Source organism: Ambystoma mexicanum, chromosome 1p (assembly GCF_040938575.1).
Source record: "Ambystoma mexicanum isolate Mex_15411 chromosome 1p, UKY_AmexF1_1, whole genome shotgun sequence".
Lineage (NCBI taxonomy): Eukaryota > Metazoa > Chordata > Amphibia > Caudata > Ambystomatidae > Ambystoma > Ambystoma mexicanum.
The window spans coordinates 1,092,160,317-1,092,183,483 of record NC_090921.1 but is presented as its reverse complement, the minus strand read 5'-3'; the positions used below and the strand labels follow the sequence as shown (position 1 = coordinate 1,092,183,483).

Genomic DNA, 23,167 nt, shown 5'->3' with positions numbered 1-23,167 from the left:
CACACTGAGGTGCCTCAGAAAACAGTGGGCTTGTGTTTTGTACTCAACACTTCCACCCTGTTCCGGCCCACCAGGTCTTTGTAGGTGCGAATGGGTAATATTGTTAAATCTGAACCTGAGTCAGCCATCACTCTAGTCTCATTTCCATCCACCTTAATGACACAGTGTGGCTATTCCCTTCTGGATGTGGATCTGTTAACCATTATGATGGCAGGTCTACCTTCATCTTTGGATGACTCATAACCTCTTGCTTCTGCATCCGCACCAACCAATGTCACTTACGTGCCACACCATTTACAAGAGACTGCGATGTGTCCAAATATCCTGCAACTCGAACATTCTTTGTTCCTGGCAGGACAGTCTCTGTCATTGGCCAGATGATGGGTACCAGTGCACCTGTAGTGGAGGAGCCAAGTACTCCCACCTCAACCGTGCCGCCCATATTACCTATAGATTGGAAGCCAGAGTATGTGACGTACACGGAGCAGTTTAATCGACAAAGAGCAGAGTATGGACTCAGTCCAGTGCCAGTGAAAGTGTCAGTACCTAAGAGAATCTGGGAGCCAAGGTACCCATTGAGGAAACCATATTTGCATACAAAGAAATATGATGGCCATTTGAATGAAATCCCTGAAGAAGCAGAGTCAATAAGCGGCAAGGATGAATGGTAACGTAATTTACCATTGCAGGTATATGTTGCATGGAGCTGAATATGACGTAAATAAAAAAGATACAGTGATCAGAGAATGAGGATATTCTATAAGGCATCAAGAAAGTAATAAGGATAAGTGACATCTTGGGCTCAAGGTGAAGAGGCTTATACCACAGAAACGGATGAGGATATCAAGTGATTTTACACGTGTACAGATGCAGAAGAAATGCAAGCAGCAAAGTAATCGTGAAGCTAGCTCTAAGCTTATAGTAAATAGAATGCGGCAAGCGCCAACGTATACATATATAGGAATGAGAGAACTAAAGATGTTTCCACTAACGTGTTATAGCATGTTGGACAGTAGCAAAAAGGCATCATTTCAGTGTGTCGCAGTAAAAAGCAAATTGAATTACAAGTGAGTTTCAGCGAAAGGTGAGGCTGAGCGAGCCAAGAAGCCAAGGTCTTATCAAAACTGGAGTGAACTGACTTTGGATACAAAATCGTGTGAAAGAACATAACTCCTGTTCAAAAGGCATGAACATAACAAGGAAGACATCAAAGGTCTAGTAGAAAATAATATTAAATGCACGAAAAGGCTCGATTTCATGGTCTCTAGTCACATGGAAGCATGAAGTTGTATGAACGAGATGGTCACACTTATGCATGGAGGCAGACTGTGCTTCTCACTCCCTAATTTTCCCAAATCTAAGAACACTCTCAAGTACAAATTTCAAGGGCCTAATTGAACATAGACCACTGAGGTGATGATGGATTGATATGCTAATTGGTGAGAAGCTAAAGTTAAGGCGACCTCACCAGCACCTGCATAGCCTGCCTGTTTGCTGCTAACATAGGTGGAAAAATACTGAGAGAGGGTGGCATGCCAACCAATTGCAGAGGACCTGCGTATTTAGGGGTCCTATAGTTATGTAAACCAATGGGATGTCGTGTATTTAGTGACGTTAATAGTGGTCATTTTTTAGGGGTGGACTTAGTTGCCCCTCCGGATCTGTAACCAATCACATAGTTGCACTTTTTTAGACTAGTATATATCATATACTTAGATGTTCACCCAGAACCAATAGCCCATGCTTATAGGTTTTTTTAGTTTGCCCCGTTGGATGACGTTAGTACACATGTGGTTTAGATGTCATTGATGACACATTTTGCTTATAAAAGTTCTGTTTTTTCTTAAAGTTCTTTGAGTTTGAAGATCGAGCGATTGCGTTGATGTTCGTTATGCTCCCAGTTTTAGATAATTGATATTAAAACAGTCTTCCTTTTGCCAACTTCCTGAGTCGGCTCCATTATTGATGTATGAGTAAGGTCTGCATCCCCATCCATCTCGAAGGTAATTGCTACTCATCAAAAGGGCTGGACTGTCCAGTTCACACCTGTGGCATTTCAGGGGTTCATTTTCCCCACATTTATCATCTCTTACTTTGAATTGTGGTTTCTCCCTTGTACCGCTGTACTTCATGGCATGAATTTCTATGGCTGGTTGGTTTCCGGCCCATTCCTTGCACCTGCACATTGTTTCCTCCACCTCTCTGGACGCCATTGTCCAGCTGCAATTCCTTTTCAAGGATAAACTTGCATTGGACTTTCCTGTTATTGGTGTGCATCTTTGAGTATGTCGGGAATCATGTTCTCTGCATTGTCTCCAAAACTGCATAGCGCAGCAAATGTCCACATTTTCGTCACATAATCCTTTACTAATTCAGTGGGCTCCTGCTTTCGGCCGTAGAACCTGATCCTATGTAGCACAGTGTTCTCTTTGCTAGAGAATCTCTTGACTATTCACGTTATTGTCTCCTTGTACACGTTATCGGTATCATCTTCAATCACTTCAGGCTTCAAACTGGCAAACATTCTTTGTCCTTCCATCCTCAATGCATTGAGTAGAATGGCCCTCTTTCTTTCAGGGGCATAATCCGCACCTCCCACTGGGACCACGTATGTAACGAACAGTGGCGTTTCCCACTGAGGCCATGGTATCACAGGCCTATCTGGATCTTGCAGGAACGCTGGGGGTGGCGGCTCACCTTTCATCGTGCTTGCTGTGGGGCCCTATCTACTCCCTCAATCACCATTTCTGTTGTAAATTAAAGCACCACACTGCTGGGTATGGAGAGGAACCTCTTTTAATGGCTCGTTGCAGACTCAACAATATACAGGCAACCGTTCCTTCACCGCTATGTCCACTCAGGTCTGTGATTAATATCACTCAATGCAGGGATAAAGGTTCTTCAGGCCTTCAAGTAAAGAGGAGCACCGGGAAGCATCCACTCGATGCTCTGCCCGCGCTTCGACTGCCGTAGTGGTGCGCTACGCCTCCTCGCGTTCGGCCAGGAGTCTTGCAAGAGTACGGGCGAGCCGCATCTCGCGAGGCCGAGTCGCTACAGAGACCGAGTCTCTATAAGGTGAGCAGAGAAACGCATTTACGTTTCTTGGACTTTAAAAAAAAAAACTGAAATCATACAGTCATTCATTTTTCTTTCTTTAAATGTGATGTAAAACTGAAAAGAAGTAACGTGTCTTCCCTCTGCCCTCACTTTTACACCACTTAAAAAAACCAAAAAAAGAGAAAACAGATTGGAATCACATTTTTTACAATTGTTATTTAGAAAGAGGTTCCAATCTCCGTTAGAAAAGACGCCACTGTTTCAGATGTGAGCCCACATCGCCTTTCTGGTTTGTGGCTTGAAACCCTACAGTGTTATGGTGCAATGGTGCTATGTGGTTTTTTGAAGGAAATTAATCCATGTAATTTTCTTTGACAAAAATTCTTCATTGTGTTTCATTTTTTCAAATGGGTGGGGCCCCCAGGCTCACCTACACTGCCACTACTAACGCCACCTCCAAACCCCACACCCCTGCTCTGCCCCCTAACCCTCAAAACACATACTTACATATTTACTTCACCACAAAGTAATGCAATTCAAGTAAATCACAACAGAGTAATTTACTTCAGCAAACTGCAGCACACCTGTGCAATGCCTGTGTTTGGTGCATGTGGCCCCTTCCTCTCCTCACCACAGGTTCAGTGGCCGACTCCCAGGAGCTTGACTGTCCAGTAACCAAATCCACTGCACTCAGCTCTTAGGGCCTGATTCATCAACACGTTTTAACATGAGAAAGTCCCATTGAAAACATTTTACAAAGCAGGCCATTCGTGTGTGCTTGGTGTATGTATTGCAGTACCAGAGAGCAACGTTTCTGCTCCACCATCAGTACACTCCAAGAAATTGAGCCAGGAGTCTTTGCTGTTCCTCAGTTCTCCAGGTTTCGATTTGTCGATCCCACCCTGTAACTATCTTCATTTCAAATAAAAAAATGATTTGAGTTAAAGGGCCCCATCAAGAGTTTGGCGGTATTAGAAGTTCTAATACCGCCAAACTCTAATACCTTTACCATGGGTATAAAATGCGCTAAATCCACCTCATTGTGCATTCCCGTTGTTCCCCATTATGGATAGGAGTGAGTTGGGGTAGGCAGAAATACCACATGTGGTAATTATGCCTGGACTGTTACCGCTGCTCTTAATGGAGGATTTTCACCCATGTAGGAATAGGCATTTTTTAGATATGGGTTCATGAAAACCATATTCTGGGGGGAGTGGTAAACCCGACAGTAATCAGAAATACCACCACTCTTACCGTTTCTGCCATACTCTAAATATGGTCCACCGTGTCTGAATGTTCTCCACTTTCGACATTCGAGAGATGCTCAGCTCCGAAAAGATGAAGCTGCCAGCCTGTGGATGAGCAATGCCAACCACGCCCCAAGATCCCAGGGATTGACTATTTGGAATGTCACCCAGTGGGAGGAACAAAGGAGCAGTTCAGTGCCACTGTCCGACCAGGGCATAAAGATGGCATTCACAGCCCCATGGGCGAGTAATATTTTGAAAGTGGTCCAAGTCATGTGGATTCCTCCAGTAAAGCTTAGTCTGTCATTATGGCACGAGAGCCTCCCACGGAGGGCTGTCTGCTATTTGGAGTGGGAGCGAGGGAAAGGCACAGAGCGCCTCAACACATTCTTATGAAAAATGCCACTGTTGTTTCGTGCTCAAAGGCTGTGTGGTTCTTAAAGGTTTCTGGGCCATATTTCCACTTGACAGCAAAGGCTGACACGAGTCTAAAGGTCACCAGCACATTGTTCATGCCTACATGCAAGACATTGTTGGCTGCATAAGCTTGTGCAGGTGACAGCCTTCACAACAATCAAAAGCTACTTTCAGGGAGTCTCCTGTATGCATTTGCAGAGGAATAAAACCGGACCAGCTTGAGGTTTAAGAATAATGTTTTATTCATGCTTTTTCAGACAATGGTTTCAACGGATCAGGTAGGATAAAGTGAGACTTATTTATTTATTTATTTATGTATCTATCTATTTATTTATTTATTCATCTTCTCTATGTGGCTAGCGTCTCTCCCTCCCCACGTAAACCTCCTCCCACCTCTCAGTCTCAGTCTCTTCTTAGATGAGTTCCAAACTACTTAAAACATAACATTTTCCAAAGCAGTAGCACCAGGATGACAGGTCATTCAAAGTCTCAGAATACCTTAGGCTAACCAAAAAACAAAAATGTCTTTTAAAAGCCCCCCCTGGGTCTCTCTGTGGTGCCAGCCAAAGTCTATCGTTGAAGCAAGTAGTTTCAGAGTCACGGATCACTTTAAATTCAGGGTTGTAGGGTCCTGGGCAAGGTGGCGTTCCTCTGGGTCATTGACTCTGGCTGAGTTGTCATCAATGCAAGAGGTTCACGAGGACCTTAGTCAGTGTCGCCACATTGGCCCCAAGCTTGCCAACAGAAAATATGTCAGCCTTTGGTTGTCAGCTGCTAAATGGCAGAATCTACACTGAATGAAGGCTGCATCCCGAGCACTTGAGGATTCTTGCTTGCCTCTGAACATCCCTTAAACCCAAGGATCCAGGACGTATGGGCCCCCCAGCCTTCTTTTACTATCCACCTCACCACCCTGATACTGGCTTGTTACTAAGGGGCCTTCTTCCAAGTCTTCTCCCTTCCCCTCTGCCCATCAAAACTCCTGCTTGTCCTCCTTGGTACCCCACAACATGCGTGTACCTTTTCCCTCCTCACTGGCACACCTCACTGTGGGCACCTTATGCCCCTCGTTGAGTCTTTCCCATGTTTCTCCTCCTCTTTTCAACAACTCCTCTGGAAGTCTTAGTCCTTCTGCATCCTTCTTCACTCCTCCTTTTTCCCAGTCCCCCTTTCTCCTTTCTTCATCACTTCCTTAGCTCCCCTCTTCACCACTTCCTCCTGACCACTTCTCGTCACCTCCACCTCATATGCTCTTTTCTTCACTACCTATTCTCATCCTCTCCTCTTCCTTAGGTCTGACTCTCTCCATCACCTCCTTTGCTCTTCCTGCCACCTCCAACCTCATCTCTTTCTCCAGTCACCCCTTCCTCTAGCTTCCTCCACACGTGCATCAAACACCAACACGCATTACTCTTTCTGCTTGCTTTTATGGGCAAGCTCCTGTGCCTTCCCATTTGGCTAGGCTGAGGCTCCCCACGAACATCTGAAAATGTGTGGTTGGTTCCACAGATTCGGTCAGAATGACTGAATCCAAATGACCTACACCACCAAATTACCTAAAATAGATACTACTAAATGTCCTACTGACTAAATGTTCGTAGGACATTTTAGTCAGTATCTATTTGGTGGTGTAGGTCATTTGGTTAAAAAAATAAAAGGCTGCAGGGGTGTCCCCCGCAACACCCCGCTCACTATACTATATAGTATAGTGATCTCCAATGAGATCTCCACTATATAGTATAGTGAGTGGGGTGTTGCGGGGCACATCCCTGCAGCTGATCCGACTGAAAAAAAGGCTTTGGGGGCTGCAGGGGTGTTCCCCGCAACACCCCGCTCACTATACTATCTAGTATAGTGAGCGGAGTTGCGGGAGACATCCCTGCAGCTGACCCAAAGAAAAAATAAAAAAAGGCTGCAGGGGCTGCTGGGGTGTCCCCCGCATCCCCCGCTCACTATACTATGCCCCGCAATTGACCCGAACAAAAGAAAAAAAAAGAAGATGACCCTGCCGCACTGGTTCCCGATCACAGAAGTGAAAGGGAACTAGCGTTGCAGGGACACCGCGCGTCGGAAGGAAAGGAAAGTAGGGGGGTGGGGATGGGGGTGGGGGTGTGGTCTGGGGCAGGGGTTGGGGGTGGCAGAGGATTAGGGTTTCTATAGATTTGAGGTTGTTTTACAGTGGATGACCGAATGGGAAATGAACAAACAATTTTGTATTTCGCACATTTCTCATGCAGTTATTTCCGTCGCGAACTTTTCAGTTGCGGTAAAACAACCCCAAATAGATTCCTCTGACTAGTGCGGGATTGGACATTCACTCATTTAAACTCTGTGTGCATTTGTTTGATTGGCCTGGGTGGGTCTCCCACATAGGCCAGACTGAGCCTATACAAGGCTGGTCCATCATCTTGGAAATACTGCAGGTGTTGCTTAAGTATTCTCCAATGAGATCTCCACAAGGGGCAAAAAGAGCTATAGACATATTTACAACAAGGCCTAGGGCAGCATTTTATTGCACTTTATTTTTAATTTACTGGTTGTCATTCATTAAATATAACACCAATTTTGTCTGGTTGATCCACAACACTGGGAGTAATTCCACTCTGACAGATAAAGTCTTTGATAGCCGAACTTGTGTATATTCTTGATATTTGCAAAAGCTTTATTTTTTGGGTGACTTTTGTACATTACATTTATTTTAAAAAAAGGAAATGCGTACCAAACCCAGCATGCTTTAGGTGTTTAGTGATTCAGTCATACAACTCTCACAGACATATGCGACAGATATAAAGCTCTTTGGCCATTCTTAATATTCAAAACAGCCAAAACCTCGTTGGTTTTATTGGTGCCACTTCACATTATCTTTGGAGTTCTTTCTAATCAATACAGGGGCAAGGCTGGGGGGGCCGAAGGGGTTGGTGCTCTGCCGTCATCTGCTTCATTCACTGTTTTTTCTGATTTTACGCAAGTAAACGGTTTACTGTTCTGATTATAGTTTAATTCTGGCATGTAAGATGTAAAGTAGTTTCCAACCGCAGTGCCCTCCATGTTCCTAACTTTACGGACACCTTAATCAATGTTCTCTATGTCCCATAAAGGACTGGAGGTTACCATAGCAACAATGCGCCCAGACAAAGGGAGAGACAGACCAGGCAACTCATACTTCTTAAAATGTACCCTGACTAAGGAAATGTTGGTTTATTCTTTTATTTTACTTTGGTCAACTTAATTAACTTTTCAAGCCAGGAATGAATCATGGCAATCGTTTACTTCTGAGGATGTATGTTGTAATTAAAACTGTAGATGTATGTAGCATTTTCAACTCCCCAACCAATACGTTTCAGCTGTGTTTCTTGATGACATATCCCGCCTCTACTTGAGAGGTAGGTGTGATTTGAGCAAGCCTGGCTGCCTTAAGGCCAGGGGATTGAAGAATGCATATGGGAGAAGCACAGAGGCTTCTTCAAAGTCTTTGTGAAACTAAGGGTAGAAGGGTTGTCGTGGTACCCTCAGGCATCTACTGAGTCAGGACTGTGATAACTGAGAAACTGACTCATAGCTCAGGTACTTGTGAACATGGAGCCACTGTGTCTGCTCTGGCTGCCTGGGCAGTTCACCCTGCCCTCCCTCTTGACTCTGGGAAAGAGTACTGAGACCATTGCCCAAATAACATAGGGTGTGTCATTGGGAAAGCCCCACCATTTCCCGCAAGCATGAGGTTTCTTAAAGATCCAGCAGTGACTGGAAGTAAAGAAGAATAGCTCCTCCAGCAAATTCTTTTGTTAGTCTACGGAAACCACTAGGCTCTATCTTGGAAGAGAAATAATTACGTTTTCCTCCGTTTCTTTACTTCATCCCAGCAACCTGCAATGTGGGTCTCATTACGAGTATGGTGGTGCGTAAAAGATTGTGGTAATTCTATTCCCGCCACTTTAGCATCTCACCACCGTACTACATGTTTCCACCAAAAACCAGCAGATTTACCGAGAGAAATTACCACTCGGGTTGAATCGACCAAAAATCCCCTTGGAGTCTTGAGGACTCCAACAATCGGGATTTACATTGCAGTGCTGTCATGATCACATTGGACTCTTGATCTTTGGTAATACTTGGTTTCAACAACAATTACTTTTTGTCTCTGATAAAGATATTGGGCCTCATTCCGAGTCGGGCGGTAAGGGTTAACGGTCACTGGTAACGAGACCGGTGCCGTTAAACCCTTACCGCCCTATTCCGAGTTCCCTTTGCGGGTTGGAACTTAACACCTGCTTTTTGCAGGCGTTAAAAAACCAACCCGCAAAGGGACCTTGGAGCTAATTACGGCACCGTAATTAGCACCTTCCCCATTCCCATTGAGCCCTATGGGGCAAAAATGGGAATGGGGAAGGGCCCATGGTGAATGGGGAATTACCGCCCCGCCAACCTTGGAATGGGGCGGTAATTCCGCCATTCACCATGGCGGAGAGATAACGGCGTCAACCAAGGCGCTAATAGCGCCTTGGTTAACGCCAGGGTCGGAATGAGGCCCATTGCCTTTAACATGCTACTATGATAAATATCGAATCTAAATTAACACCTACACTGATTCTAATACTGTTCCATGATAAATGTCCAATTACAAAATTAATGTAATGTAATATTTTACCATGAAAACTATGTACCTGCTAATTAATATGGCATTGTGATAACTATTTAGTTGGCAGTTTGTTTTAATATTCTTTTAGAATGAAATATAAAAAAATCTACTGGATTGAATAATATACTGTAATAAAGGTTCAATAAGTCATTGAATGAAATAATTTTCTACATTAAATACCAAACTCGCCATTCAACTGAAATGAGTAGGACAATCATTCTCTTTAGTTATTGAATGACATGTCATACTATAACTATCTAACAAACCATTCATTTTAATATTCAAGTATGATAGCATACTGTAATATTATAAAACAACTATTTACTCACAAAATTTCATATTGTGCTACGATGAATGCGAAATAAACCATTGCATTTAATCCGTGTGATAGGATAGTCATCTGTGCATATCATTATGTAAGAATTATTTATGCCATGTACTGCTGCTGTAGATATTGTCACCACTAACCACTGAATTTAGAATACACCTATGGTAATATCTTCTATCTGTTTATTGAATGTCAAATTCTTCTATAATGCACATACAACGTATCCACTGAATGTCTTCCCTACTATATTAAAAACCTAATATTTAAAAGTGTGGGATAGACTACTATGATTGGTAGCCTGCCTATGCCCGCCAAAATGATTTTTGTATTTTTCCTACAGTGCTATCTCCTACCCTGGCCATCGATGTCTACACTGCCCGGGAAGTCCATGGAACTGTGGGCTCCAAAGTAACCCTCTCTTGCACTTTCTGGTCCAGCGAGTGGATCTCAGATGACATCTCAGTGACCTGGCACTTCCGGCCTGATGGCAGCAGGGCCAGTCAGTCTGTAAGTTAGTCAAGTTGGTTGGTGTTTTCTTGCCTCACATTTTAGTTTTGTGATTTGCCATACACAGCAGTCTACTCTGAAAACCTTTACCGTCTAAGGCTAAAATTAGGCACTAATGCCTGCGGTGGGCCATACAGGCTGTCCGAGTTAGTGGTGCCATTACCAACCGCCATGTCCTTCTGCTGCAGATATAGTCACAACTAACACCCAGCCCCTAAAGTCTTTTATTTGTTGGTAACCAGGTTTGTGCAAGAAGAACAAACCCAGTTAGCAAAAAGAAATTAAGAAACACTAGATCAGAAGGAAGCAATGGTAGAAAAGGGTAATTTCCTAAAATGCATTGTGTATACATTAGTGAATCCTTTCATCATTGCTCACGGGTCTAACTACTTCAGAGCATTCTTAGGAAAATGTCAGTACTCATTTCAGGGCAATCTGAGGTCATGGGGCCTCATTACGACCCGTACGGTAACCATGGCGCTAGTAGCGCCATGGTTGGCGCCGGTATTATACCGATTCCGCCATGGTGAATGGCGGAATTACCGCCCCATTCCAAGGTTGGCGGCGCGGTAATTCCCCATTCACCATTGGCCCTTCCCCATTCCCATTTTTGCCCCCATAGGGCTCAATGGAAATGGGGAAGGCGGTAGTTACGGTACCGCAAATTGCGGTACTGTAATTACCTCCAAGGTCCCTTTGTGGGTCCAGTCCTTAACGGCTGGTAAAACCAGCCGTTAAGGTAGGGAGCCACAAAGGGACCTCGTAATTAGGCGGTAAGGGGTTAACAGCGCCGCCACCTTATACGGTGCCGTTAACCCCTTACCGCCTGGGTCGTAATGAGGCCCATGGTCTTCTTGTCCTTGGGATCCAGTCAGGAACAGGATTACCATGGCGTTCAGTGAGGTGTGCTGTCTACTGTTGATCTCTTGAATCATATGATACAGGGACAGACACAGGACAGTTATTTGACAGTTATTTGACATGAAACGTACTTTGCGTAAGCTCTGGGCTTGTTACAGAATGGCAGAGGAAACTCTTTAGATAAATTTTGCAATCTGCTTTTGCGAACTTCATGACATTTGTGCCACGTCATGAAATTAAAAATACCCTACTTATTTGCTATACTATTAAAAGAAATCGGCAAACAAATACTTGCGCTCATTGTTTTTGTCAAAGGTAAAAGTTCATAGAAGTCTAACACTTTAAGTAAATGGAAACCCCTATTAAAGAGTTTCCGCTTCTTTTCTAGGAAAGAAAACCAGCTACCACTCCTTAAGCAGTTATAACAAAAATTGGATCACTTTTAAATCAATGTTCAATATTGAGAATTCCTGCATTCCTCATTATAATAAATTAAAAAAGATACGTAACTTGTTATGAATTCAGTTGTTTTAATTTGGTTAGGGCAAATAAATATCCCAAACTATTTAAAAATGATATAAAACATTTCTATACCTTTTTTTTACAACTTTAGAAAAAAACTACTGGTATAACCTTTTACCAGCCTCTATGAAGGTTTTGCAAAGTTATAACATATATTGATGTTTAATAAAATGTTGTCATTGCTTAGTAAAACATAACTTACATTTACTTTTCAAATGTTTTACCAACCATTCCAAATAACTGGTATAATTAAAAATGTTTGGAGCGGCTAGTGAAATAATTGCCTCTCGTTAGGTAGTTGTGTACTTATGAATATTTCGTAATTGTTTAATTATTTGGAATTTCAGGCGTTGCCAAGTGGCATCCCATCAGTACACTGTGTGAAATGTAAAAAAAAATCAAGTTTGGTCCAGAAATGAAGGTAAACCACATGGATGGTGAGAACTGAGGGAGACGGGCCCACCCAATAAAGAAGATGTTTTAAAATATTTTTTATGTGCATATTAATCAAAAGCAAACATGGATGGGTGTCTCTGCGAGTGAATTTGACATGTTTTACACAACATTAAACATTCAGAATGTTAAAAGCCTCTTCATCGTAATAAGCAATGAGCAGAAATAGTTTTTAAGAAACCAGCCTAAAAGATGCAACCAACTTGTTAAATGTTGAAAAGCTGTTATTTCTAATATCACATTTTTATGAAGCGCTTCATGCCGGATTCCTTCCATTTCTGGGCACTGCAATACCAGATGTTATTTTGACCCACTTTAAGGGTTCCCAGTTTATCGATCTCAGAATGAGAAAAGTCCGAGTAGTCCCTGGTAGCCTTCAGACTTGTGACATGCAGGCTGTCCCCATGTCTGCAGTGATTGCTTAACTAGCTACGTCTTTTGCTATCAGCTGCTTGACATTGCATTGCGACATTCAATGTTTTGTATGTTGGTTGCATGTAGCCCATGTTACATAACTAGAGTTTTGCATGTTGCCTGATGATTTGCTTCAGGGTGTTTTTGGCAACACGTGTAGCTACCAATGGAGGTTAGTGTGTAGGATAACCTACAAGGCAAAGGCCCCAGAAAGACAAAGGGCTCACTGAGGGTTCGCTTTTGTACATTTACTTTTCTCCTTCTTACCCCTCCCCCGTTCCCTAGATCGTACACTATGCGAAAGGGAAGTCATATATTGATGAAGTCGGCGCATTCAAGGATCGCTTGGAGTTTGTTGGAAACCCGCATAAGAAAGACGGCTCCATCCTGATCCACAACCTGGTAGACACGGACAACGGGACCTTCACCTGCGACGTGAAGAACTTACCCGACGTGGTGGGGACAACCTCCTCGGTCCATCTCCTCGTCTTTGAGAAAGGTGAGAAGAGTCGAGGGGGCGTCTTTTCCCTTCCCTGAAAGAAGGCCACCATATAGCGAGTTATAAAAATATCAAAACATGTGACAAGCAATATTGTGATTGCTTGAAACTGCTTCCAGTGTGGTGAGGGTCCAGCATAACTAGGGGGCAGGAGACCAGGTGAGAAGAAACAAGCCTGTTTAACCAGAACTGCTGTGCCATAAGCAAACATGCAAGTAGCCTCTGGCCTGCAGAAAGCAGATATGTACTCCAGTCATGGATGTCCCCGCCACTTATTGGCATTAGAGATGCAGCGTGATCACCTGCCCATGACTGCTTCATTTGTGATACCAATGTGCAGGGTTCATTCTTGCTCACACACCTTGGTTAGTCTAGAAATATGAGGCCATAGCACCAGCACCCCCCCTGTATCTGTGACCATCTGGCTTCTTTCCTCAGTGCCCATGCGAGCCGGGGTTCTGGTTGGGATCATCGTCGGTGGAGTGCTCGGAGTCGTGATCCTTCTGCTGGTCTTAGCATATCTCATCCGGTACTGCTGGCTGCAGCGACAAGCCCGGCTGCGGAGGGACCTCAGGTAAGGCGGCCTTGAGGACCTGCCGTGTGCAGGAAGGCAAACCTATTGGAAGCATTTCTACCTCATCATCAGGCGCTCCATGATGTCATAGTGCCTGACTTTTGAAAAATGATGATTGCATCGAGAACACACATACACACACACAAAAAATAGTTTTTGTTTCGATAAAAAATGCTCCACGGAAACATTTTTCCTTAAAATCACTGGATACCACACAGGTCTAATGCACACATGGTTACAGTAAATTCTCAGAGTAAATACCTTCTACACGATGGTTTCCTCCTTTCCCCTCTCTTCCAAATTCCTTACAAATGTGCAGATGAGGCAGAGTCTTGTCTACAAAGATTTGCAAACTAGTGTTTTCGGGGTACACCTCTCTTCTGCATCTGGTCTCTTCATGTGAGGGTAGAGCGGGTCAACTGGGCATTGTCAGGAATGGCACTGAAAAGTCTGCACTTCCTCTCCACCTATTCGCCTTCCGGCTATACCCTGGGAGTAATGCCATGAAACAACCAACTTCCGGTATCCACGCTGCCATGGTTTCTCCTACGGCAAGCCATGCAGGGCAAATTGATTGGTTTAGATGAAGGGATATCTGTGGGCTTTGACTCCCTTCTACGCAAAAGACCGGTGGGGAGTTTAGAAGCCATTGAGAGGTCTGCAGGGTGGTCCTCTAGCTTAGGACATGTCTACGAGGTAGGAGGAGACAATTGCCAATGGGAAATGCAGTTAACCCTGGATGAATTTGACAGTGATTTGAAACAGGGGGCCCGAATGGAAGGGATCACCTGTTACAGCGTCTCTATGACAACTCACAGGTGGGGACATTTCACAGCATTTTACTGTGGCCTTCTTATGGGGCACGAACCCTGCACACTGCAAACTGTTTCCAGTGAAATGACGCAAGTGAGTTGATGGGATGCCGTAAGTGAGTTGAGCGGTTGATGCAAGTGAGTTGAGGGGATACAGCTGCAGCAATAATGAAGTCTGCAAAACAGCTCATGTTGAAAGGAACTCAAAAGGAGGCAGCATCCAATGTGGCTGCAGAATCTCTGGGGGGGCAGTGCAAAATGCGAAAGATTACATTGGAGTCCATCATACATTAAAGCGATACCGGAGTTATCATTTCATTGTTGCGTCAGTAGAATGCCACAGTATAGCCAGAATGGCAACATGCGGAACACACATGTTATGCAACTCCTGAGTAATCTGGCGGTAATACCGCTGGACCAAGTGACAGTAATGATAATTCAGTTTGTCTATATCTCGGCAGACTTACTGTCGTGATACCATCAAACCTATAATGAGGTCCAGTGTGGAGAACGTCCATGGAGTATTACGTACAATTCTTTTAGCTACACCTCAGAGAGGGATAATGATAGGTTTAGAGATATTCCAGAGTGCACCCACACCGGCACCGGAAATCCTCTGCAACGAAATGCAAGGGCTGCAATCCATGCAGTTTGCAAAAGAGACAGAGGTATGATTCTGGGGCAATGGGTCACGAGACAAGATGGGGGGAAGGAGCACGAGTAAATTAAGGGTTATCTTATCTATTTATTTATTTTTATACAGTGCTGACCCTGCCAAGAGGAATTCAGAGCACTTTACAACGTTCAAAGCGAGAAAGTGAAATAGAAGTGAATTTTTCCAAACAGGACAGATAAATCAGAGCAGAGTGTGGATCTTACTGGATTAGGTTCGGGGAAGGTGGTAGGTTTTGAGGATTTTGCAGACAGTGATTATGGGAGGGGAGGTGTGAATGTGTTCCCAGGATCTGGGTTTCCACTGGCTAAAGGTTGTCTCCTGTTTGTGTAGATGATGGGTGTTTGTTTGTTTGTGGAGGTAGCATGGAGTTGGGAGGTGGATGACCTTGCATGTGAAATAGAGGCCTTTATAGGCAATTTTCTGGAGTATTGGGAGCCAGTGGAGCTCGGAGAGGGATGGGGTTCTGTGTGAGGGTTTTGGTAAGTGCAGACGAGTCTTGCCGCTGCACTCTGTATGGCTTGAAGGGGGCAAGAGTGTTGTTAGGAAGTCCAGTGAGGATTGTGTTTCGATAGGTCTAGTGTCTGGACTGGTGTACAGAAGTTGTAATGGGGAAGGAACTGTTATATCTTGTGTAGGAGGCGTGGTTGTAAGTTGCATGCTTTAGTGATGGCAGCTATTTGCTCTGTGAAGGATAGGTGGGGGCCGATGGCACAGTCTAAGGATGTTACTTATGTGGCAAGAGATATGTGTGAGCAGTCTGCAGTGAGTTCTTTGATCATGGGGCTCAGACCAGGTTTAAGTTTGAGGGGGCAGATCAGGAGGTATTTAATATTTGATGGGTTCATTATTAGGAAGTAGATTGCTGTCCCAGTGATGATGGTGGAGAGACAGACACTTTCTGAGGGTGTGAAGTTGTGAGGCGGAGGAGATCTTGAATTATGTTTGCATGTTGTCTGCATACTGGTGAAATTGCTTGCTGTGGCTGCTTAGCGTTTGTCCAATAGATTCAACCTAGGTTGAACCAATGCAAAGATAGGGAGGTTCCTTTTGGAACCTCATATTTGACTGGGGTGGGATTTCATTGATAGTGTGGCATGGAAGACAAGTGTGTTCTGTCAGTGATCAAGGAGGTAAACCAGTTGAGAAGAGTACTTGAGGGTTTCATACTTCGGGATAGGATGTTTAGGAGGATGGTGTGGCCAATGATATTGAAAGCTGCAGAGATGCAGAGAAGGACTAGAAGGGATAGCTGTCCTTTGTCAGTGATGTTGTGGAGGTAGTCCATGCTGTGTTCGGGCCAGAAACCTGATTTTAATGCGTTGAGCTTGTTGTTTGCAGTGATGCAATGTTGGAGTTGGCTTGTAATAAAGTGTTCCATTCCTCTGGTGAGGTATGGCAGGATTGTAATGGGATGGTAGTGTTCGGGGACCGTAGGGTCCAAGGATGGTTTCTTCAAGGGGGGGATTGTTGTCCTTTTTTGAGTGTGGAGTAGATGGTTCGATGTGGGGGACATTCGTAGATAATGTTGACACAGTTTGGGGCCAGGTTAGTGATGCAGTTTGATGCGGCCTAAGCGGAGCATGTGTCATCCAGGAAGTGGTGAGGTTTTCTTTTATGGCAGTGAGGTTGATGAGTGTGTCTTAGTCCAGGGGGTGGAATGAGTCCCATATGCATGACGGTTTGGGAGTGAGGGGTAGGAGGAGATCTGTGAAAGGGAGAGCTTGTCGGTCGTGTACTTTGAATTTGAATTTTCCATGAGGGAGATGCACACTGATGTGGATGTGGGCATGCTAGGGGTGGTTGGTGGTTTAGAGAGGGGGATTGCGGTGTTGAAAGGTTTCTGTGTGCAATCGGGGGCGGATTGAAGCTCTTGGAGATAATGGGTGGCTTTGGCATTGCTTATGGCCAGTTTGTATTTGGATTGGCAGTCTTTAAGGGGTTTCCTGGTGGAGGGGCATGTTTTTCGTGGCCCTTTCTAGGCATCCACATCCTTGTTTGATTGTGGAGAGGAAGTCATTGAACTATGGCTTGTGTTGGTGGTTATGAGATTTGTGTTTTTGTGGTGCTATTTGGTCAAGTGCTTGCATGATGGTGGTGTTAAAGGAAGTTTATAGTTTGTTTGGGTGACGAGGTTACTGGAAGGGGTGGGGCGTAGTGAAATGTATTTTCTGTAATTTAGAGAATCCATCCAGCGTGGTCATGGTGACTTCTCGGTAGGGGTGGCCCTTTGTCAGGGTCTCAATAGTTGTGGCATTTTGAATAAGGTACTTGTGAGGAGATGCCCTGGTGCACCCTGGTGTGAGCTGGTATCTCTGCCAATGGACAGTGTGCAGCCATTGGTCCTGGATGAGAGTGGGAGAACCCTGGGGAGGAGTGCAAGGCATGGGTAGGACGCAGCAGTAGAACCAATTAGACAGTTAATGAGAATAGCTTCAAGGAGGGTTCAGAGTATAGATCTCAGAGAGGGCAGAATAGTCCTGGGGTCGCTAGGGACAGCTCAAAATGATGTGTGGTAAAGGTGAGATATCTAAGATCCAGTTACAAGAATTTCCTTGGGCAATAAGAAGCAAAAACACAGTAATGGCACTAAGTGCAATGAGCACCAGGGGGAAGGATCGTGGCGGGACATCAGGAAGCAAAACCCAGGGGGGAAACATTACAGCAGAACACACACAGGAGCAGGGGTGGACTGGGAACTAAAAGAGGCCCTGGAAATAATTACTGGGGACCAAAAGAGGCCCTGGAAATAATGTTCAAAGTGGCCCCATATGACACATTTTCAGCAAACCCAATGCTTTTCCTATGAGAACATTTAAAAATACCACACAAAAGAGTCCCAGGGTGTAGAGGCCCACCGGGAAATCTCCAGAGTTCCCTATAGGCCAGTCCACCCCTGCACAGGAGCAACATTACACTGGGATACTTGTGGCAAGATCCCAGTTGGCAGCAATACAGTGGAGGACCTGGGCAAGCCTAGTGTAAGGCAGAAAGAAGGGTGAGCAGGTTAGTGAGGGGCACAGACAATCAATACATATAGCAAGGCATTATGTGATTTAACAACGCATGATAAGGCCATGACATGTCAAGAAAAGCATGTGTGGGCTGGGACAGTCAGGGGCAAAGCAGGAGAAACAGGCATCTTCCATTGAGCCCGCATCTGGCATTTCATAGAGGTGAAGAATAGCTGGGACAGCGGCTCCATGGAAACCAGCAGGACTGTAGAAAGAAGACAGAGTGTAATCAGTAAGAGAGGCTTTCCAGAATACCCCTTTCCCCTCTATTTCCAGTGTTAAGACTCCCCTGCAGATTCCAGTCTTTCCCAGGTGGGTGGTCCGACAAGTTCACCATCACCTGAAGGAGGGCAGAGCTGTAGGTGGGATGAAGGAGGACGAATCTAAGCAGAACTCAAACCAGGTACAAAGCGATGGAACCTGTACTCGAAGGCGTAGCAGATCCGGTTTACCAAGTGTGAATCTTTGACAGGTGATGAAACAACGTAGGGCCGGGAGGATAGCTCAGGGGCAACGCGTTTGTCTTGGAAGCAAGACAGCGCATATCAACACAGGTTTGAATCCCGGTCTCGTGCTTAGAAACTGGTGTCTGGTATTAAGCACGTTATAAAAGAACAATTACAATTATTATAAGTCTTCTGCAGTTTCAGGGTAGGCAGTCGAGACAACATATGATGAAGTTGTGAGGCAAAGGGCACTAGTGGAAGCAATCGTTTGCGATTATCTATCACCATATCGGCACTGCATTAACAATAACCTGGCATTGTGGGACCTCCAGTGAGCACCATGACCTGTGGGGCCAGAGATCTGTGAGCAAGCCTTCGACAACTCCTGACCATTAGTGCACAAAATGTGTGCATGCAACCAGTTGTGGTGTGAATGATCTGCATCCATTACTGTGTAGGGGCACAACTTGGCAGATACCGAAATAAGAAAAAAAAATCCAATTGCTTGAGTAATGTGTTGTACGGAGGTCTTACTTTAGAGACGTTGCCAAAGAAGAACCTGCCGGCCGCGAGCCTATAAAATATACTTCTGTCAAGTGTTATGATGAGTTCAAAGACTGGCATTATGTAGTAGAGGTTTGAGAATAGGTCCAATTAAACCAATACCTACTTCCAATGCCTTAGAATGAACATTCTTGGAGCTTTCTTCATACTGATCACAACCAACTATTGTTCTAAAGCAGTCATATAGCAGTGGGATGGTGGTGTCAGTATATTGATTGGTCAGTATCTAGACGGTGTGATGCAGGGGGTATGCTCTCTGACCCACTACACTGCCATATGCAGTTAGGTTTGCATACAAGTGGGTGATACGATGCAGATTGCTTGGGTTATTCTCAACCTCTTGTGCACCATTGTACTGTTCACCTCACACTGCAGACATTGAGGACCACCCACACACTGCAGGAGCACACGAGCTAGCACCCTCCTCGCCTGCACCCAGTAACACCAAGCATACTCTGCATCTCGCCCCCTCACCAGCTTGTCCCATGCAGCCTTCCAGCAGCCCTCAACCCACCCTCACTCTCAGGGCAGAACCCATGAGTAGCAAACCAAACAAGCTGTCTACACCAGGGTCTCCCTTCTGGGTGCAACTCCGCCAAGAACCTTCATCCCAACTCATCAAGAAACAGAGTACAGGTTCTGCCCTTCAGCTTTCTCACCTTCCTCCTCGCAATCACTTCCCTTTGCCCTCTCCTGTAAGACCTAGTGCCAAGGAGCCGCCAGAATTGCAGAGGTTGTGCCATGTCAGACTGCGATATATCACATGATGTTACATTGGAAGTTTTGGCTTGATTGCCCCATTGAGACAGCCACAAAGGAACAGCCCTGACATAAGCCCGCGATAGCCCTGGGGTATTGATTGCCATCTCTGGGAATTCCTGTCCAGGCCCTGCGACTTCCCAGGTGGCACTCAGGAGGGTCTGGGCTGCAGCAGACACTGTGTGATGTATACCATGCAACTCTTGGGATCTGTGGCCTCCTTCGCTCAAGCCTTTGCGTGTGACACTGCGGGAACTGTCTGTGCACTGCTCACATGTGACACGCCTGTCTTCTTCCTTTAGTGCGTTGGAAAGGGGGAAACTTCATAAATCTGGGAAGGATTCAAAACGCAGCCGCCAGGTAAGTCACACCATCCAACCATCTTTGCCAAAGCCAATAGGTCTGGGTGTTGTACAGTGAAACGCCAGTGTTTGTTGAGTATGAAGACGAATTGTGTGTCCAATATTTCAAGATGTCATGTCTCAAGAGTATATTTACTTTGGTTGGTAATCTCAGCAGTGAAGGCGATAATTACATGGATATGATAAGTGGTGGCTCTCAGAACAAGCACAGTGCATGCAGGTGGCAAGCAGGTGCCATTAGCAGCGCCATATCAGTTAGAGGGGGGGGGGATACTTCCAATAGGCAACCAGCACTTCTCATCAGGGCTGCTATTCTTTCAGGATAACATCTGCACCTCTCCACAGATCTGCACTATGCTTGAACAGCACTGTCACTTTCCACCAGGGCTGCTATTCTTTCAGGATAACATCTGCACCTCTCCACAGATATGCACTATAATTGCAGAGCACTGTCACCTCTCATCAGGGCTGCTATCCTTTCAGGATAACATCTGCACCTCTCGATAGATCTGCACTATGCTTACACAGCACTGTCACTTCCCACCAGGGCTGCTATCCTTTCAGGATAACATCTGCACCTCTCCACAGATCTGCACTATAATTGCAGAGCACTGTCACCTCTCATCAGGGCTGCTATTCTTTCAGGATAACATCTGCACCTCTCAACAGGCCTGCACTATGCTTGCACAGCACTGTCACCTGGTATTACCAGCATTATTTCTGGCATTTTTACTGGACGGGCACACTCGTAATGATCCCTCTCAACCGGTCTGTTATACATGTAACGTACAAGTGCCCTCACTCTTTAGCAGGACTGTCAGATCTTCAATGGACCAGCACTTCACAGTAAGGCTGTCATATTTGTATTGGCAATGCACCAGTGCCCCCAGAACTTCTCTGCAGCACTATTACTCCTTCATTTTGACAGTGCCAGAACTTCTCAGAAGAACTGTGAAACCGTTGTGCAACACCTGCACATTTTAGCAGGGATGATACACGCCACCACTTCCTGGTAGGGCTGCTGTACCTTTAATGGGGCAGCACCAGAACATCTGTGCAGCTCCCTTACACCTTTACTATCAAGGCAGCTGAACACAGGGCTTCTAGACCTTGACCAGCACAGCATCTGCTCTCCCCAGAAGGGATTCCAGGACCCTTAGTGAAACAGTACGCGAACCACTTAGCAGAACTCCGACGCTTGGAATAGCACAGTACCAGAAATCCTCAAGAGTACAAGACGTTTAGGGCCCGATTCAGGGAATATTTGCCTGGTTCAAAGTGACTTTGCACTGCTGAAAAGTGACACAAACCCTGATTCATGGAAGCGTGCAAAGTGTATTTTTGCAGTGCAAAGTCAGTGCATTCTCATTTTTGCAGTACAGTAGAGGAGTGAGAGGAGAGGTATTGTTGCTCCAGGAGACAGAGAATTGGTATGGTGCCAGGTAGGATTCAATCCAGTCAAGGACTCTCTTGTGAATCACAAGAAGAAAGAGTATTAAGGAGATCAGTTCGTCAGTCGGTCATTCCATCGTACAAATTTGCCAAAAATATTTAAGTCCCTCCTGTTTTCAGTTCACCAGCCACCACTGCCTTTGGAGCAGGTAAGACCTGTAGATGAAAGAGAGTGAAGGAGAGAGAGTGGTGGAAGATAGTCAGAAAAGTATGGAGGGCAAATACATTTGAATACCAGAGGAAACGGTTGAGTTTGTGAATGGCGAGCCGACCAGCATGGTGGCTATGAATGAGGGAGGCAAAGATACGAACGCTGTCAAGAAAGGAGGAAGAATAGAGTGGCTGGAGCAGTAATCCAGCTTGATGAGGACTACGGTGGACAGCAGAGTTTCAGCAGAGTGGAAAGTGAAGTAGGGGCCAGATTTTCATTCTGTTACCAAAGTTGAGCCTGGTAGCCGTTGAAGTGAAGGCAATGAATTGACGAAATGTAAAGTCGCCGCCAAAGATGACACCAAGGTCAGCATCCCCCGTACATAGGCCAGTATAGCAACATGGTAACTCTCCACACTCCTTAAAGGCGATGAGTCGCCGAGATGACTTGGTAAGGTAGTGTGATCCCCCTCCTGACAGTTCTGCTTCTACAAAAATCCCCACCTGCTGCCTATCTATGGCATCCGAGAGGATAAATAATAACTTTAAAAAAAATATTCTTATAATTGGCAAACGCAGAGAAAATGGCAGTGCACGGACAGATAAATTCCGATTTGGAGACATTGTCATGTCTAAGCGTATTACAGCAACTTTGCCATTTTCTTTTTGAATACTTAATTGAACTTCAAGAAAACAGAAAGAAGTCAGACAAAACCATTGTCCTACTCCCTGAACTGAGTCCCCCCTCTCCTTCCTAATGTGAACCCCCCATGGGTGATTGGAGGTGTCTGCACTGTAGTTCTTCTTGGTCTGCAGCTGTGTACATTTCTCCTCACAAAAGGCCTTGTGGGGTGCCTGCGACTGTTGGGATGTGGGACTGTCCCTGGCCTAGGTTCCCCTACATTCCTTAGACAGCTGACCTCTTGCTAGGCATTATCACATCAGTGTCTTCCTCCAGAGTGGTATGGACGGGATTGTATTAATCATTGAAGGGGGCCCATTCCATTGCTGCTGTCGATGTGCGATCATGCAATTGCTCTGTTAGCAGCTCCTTTTTATAAATGTCCTTAGCCTTCAGAGCCCACTGCTTCTCTGTGGGGAGCTTGGTCCTTTTCCAACCTCCCGCCAGGCCTTCCCGTACTGAGAGGAGCAGGGAGTGGATCATGTGTGGTCACCTGGATCCCTTCCCCTCGTGCATTTCTAACCCAAACAATATTAGCCAGGGGTCAGGACATCTTTCATCCCATCAAGGTTTTTTATCCATGCTAGGATATCTTCCCAGTAGTCCTGCACCTTTTCGCACCCCCACCACATGTGCCAGTAGTCCTCCCTTATGCCACAGCTTCGCCAGCATCTGGAATCTGCGCCCTTATACATTTTGGATAATCTCACCGGGTCCCATTGCCATCTATATAGTAGT

The 23,167-nt window shown here is 45.2% G+C and overlaps 1 protein-coding gene across 1 annotated transcript in view; it reads left to right on the top strand.

The window, feature by feature from the left end:
• Positions 1 to 23,167, top strand: part of MPZ (myelin protein zero) — a 53,470-nt gene that overhangs the window by 15,707 nt on the left and 14,596 nt on the right. The window contains exons 2-5 of the mRNA XM_069604683.1: positions 10,026 to 10,192; positions 12,728 to 12,941; positions 13,380 to 13,515; positions 20,086 to 20,143. Coding sequence (XP_069460784.1) covers positions 10,026 to 10,192; positions 12,728 to 12,941; positions 13,380 to 13,515; positions 20,086 to 20,143 — 575 coding nt within the window. The remainder of the gene's footprint in view (positions 1 to 10,025; positions 10,193 to 12,727; positions 12,942 to 13,379; positions 13,516 to 20,085; positions 20,144 to 23,167) is intronic.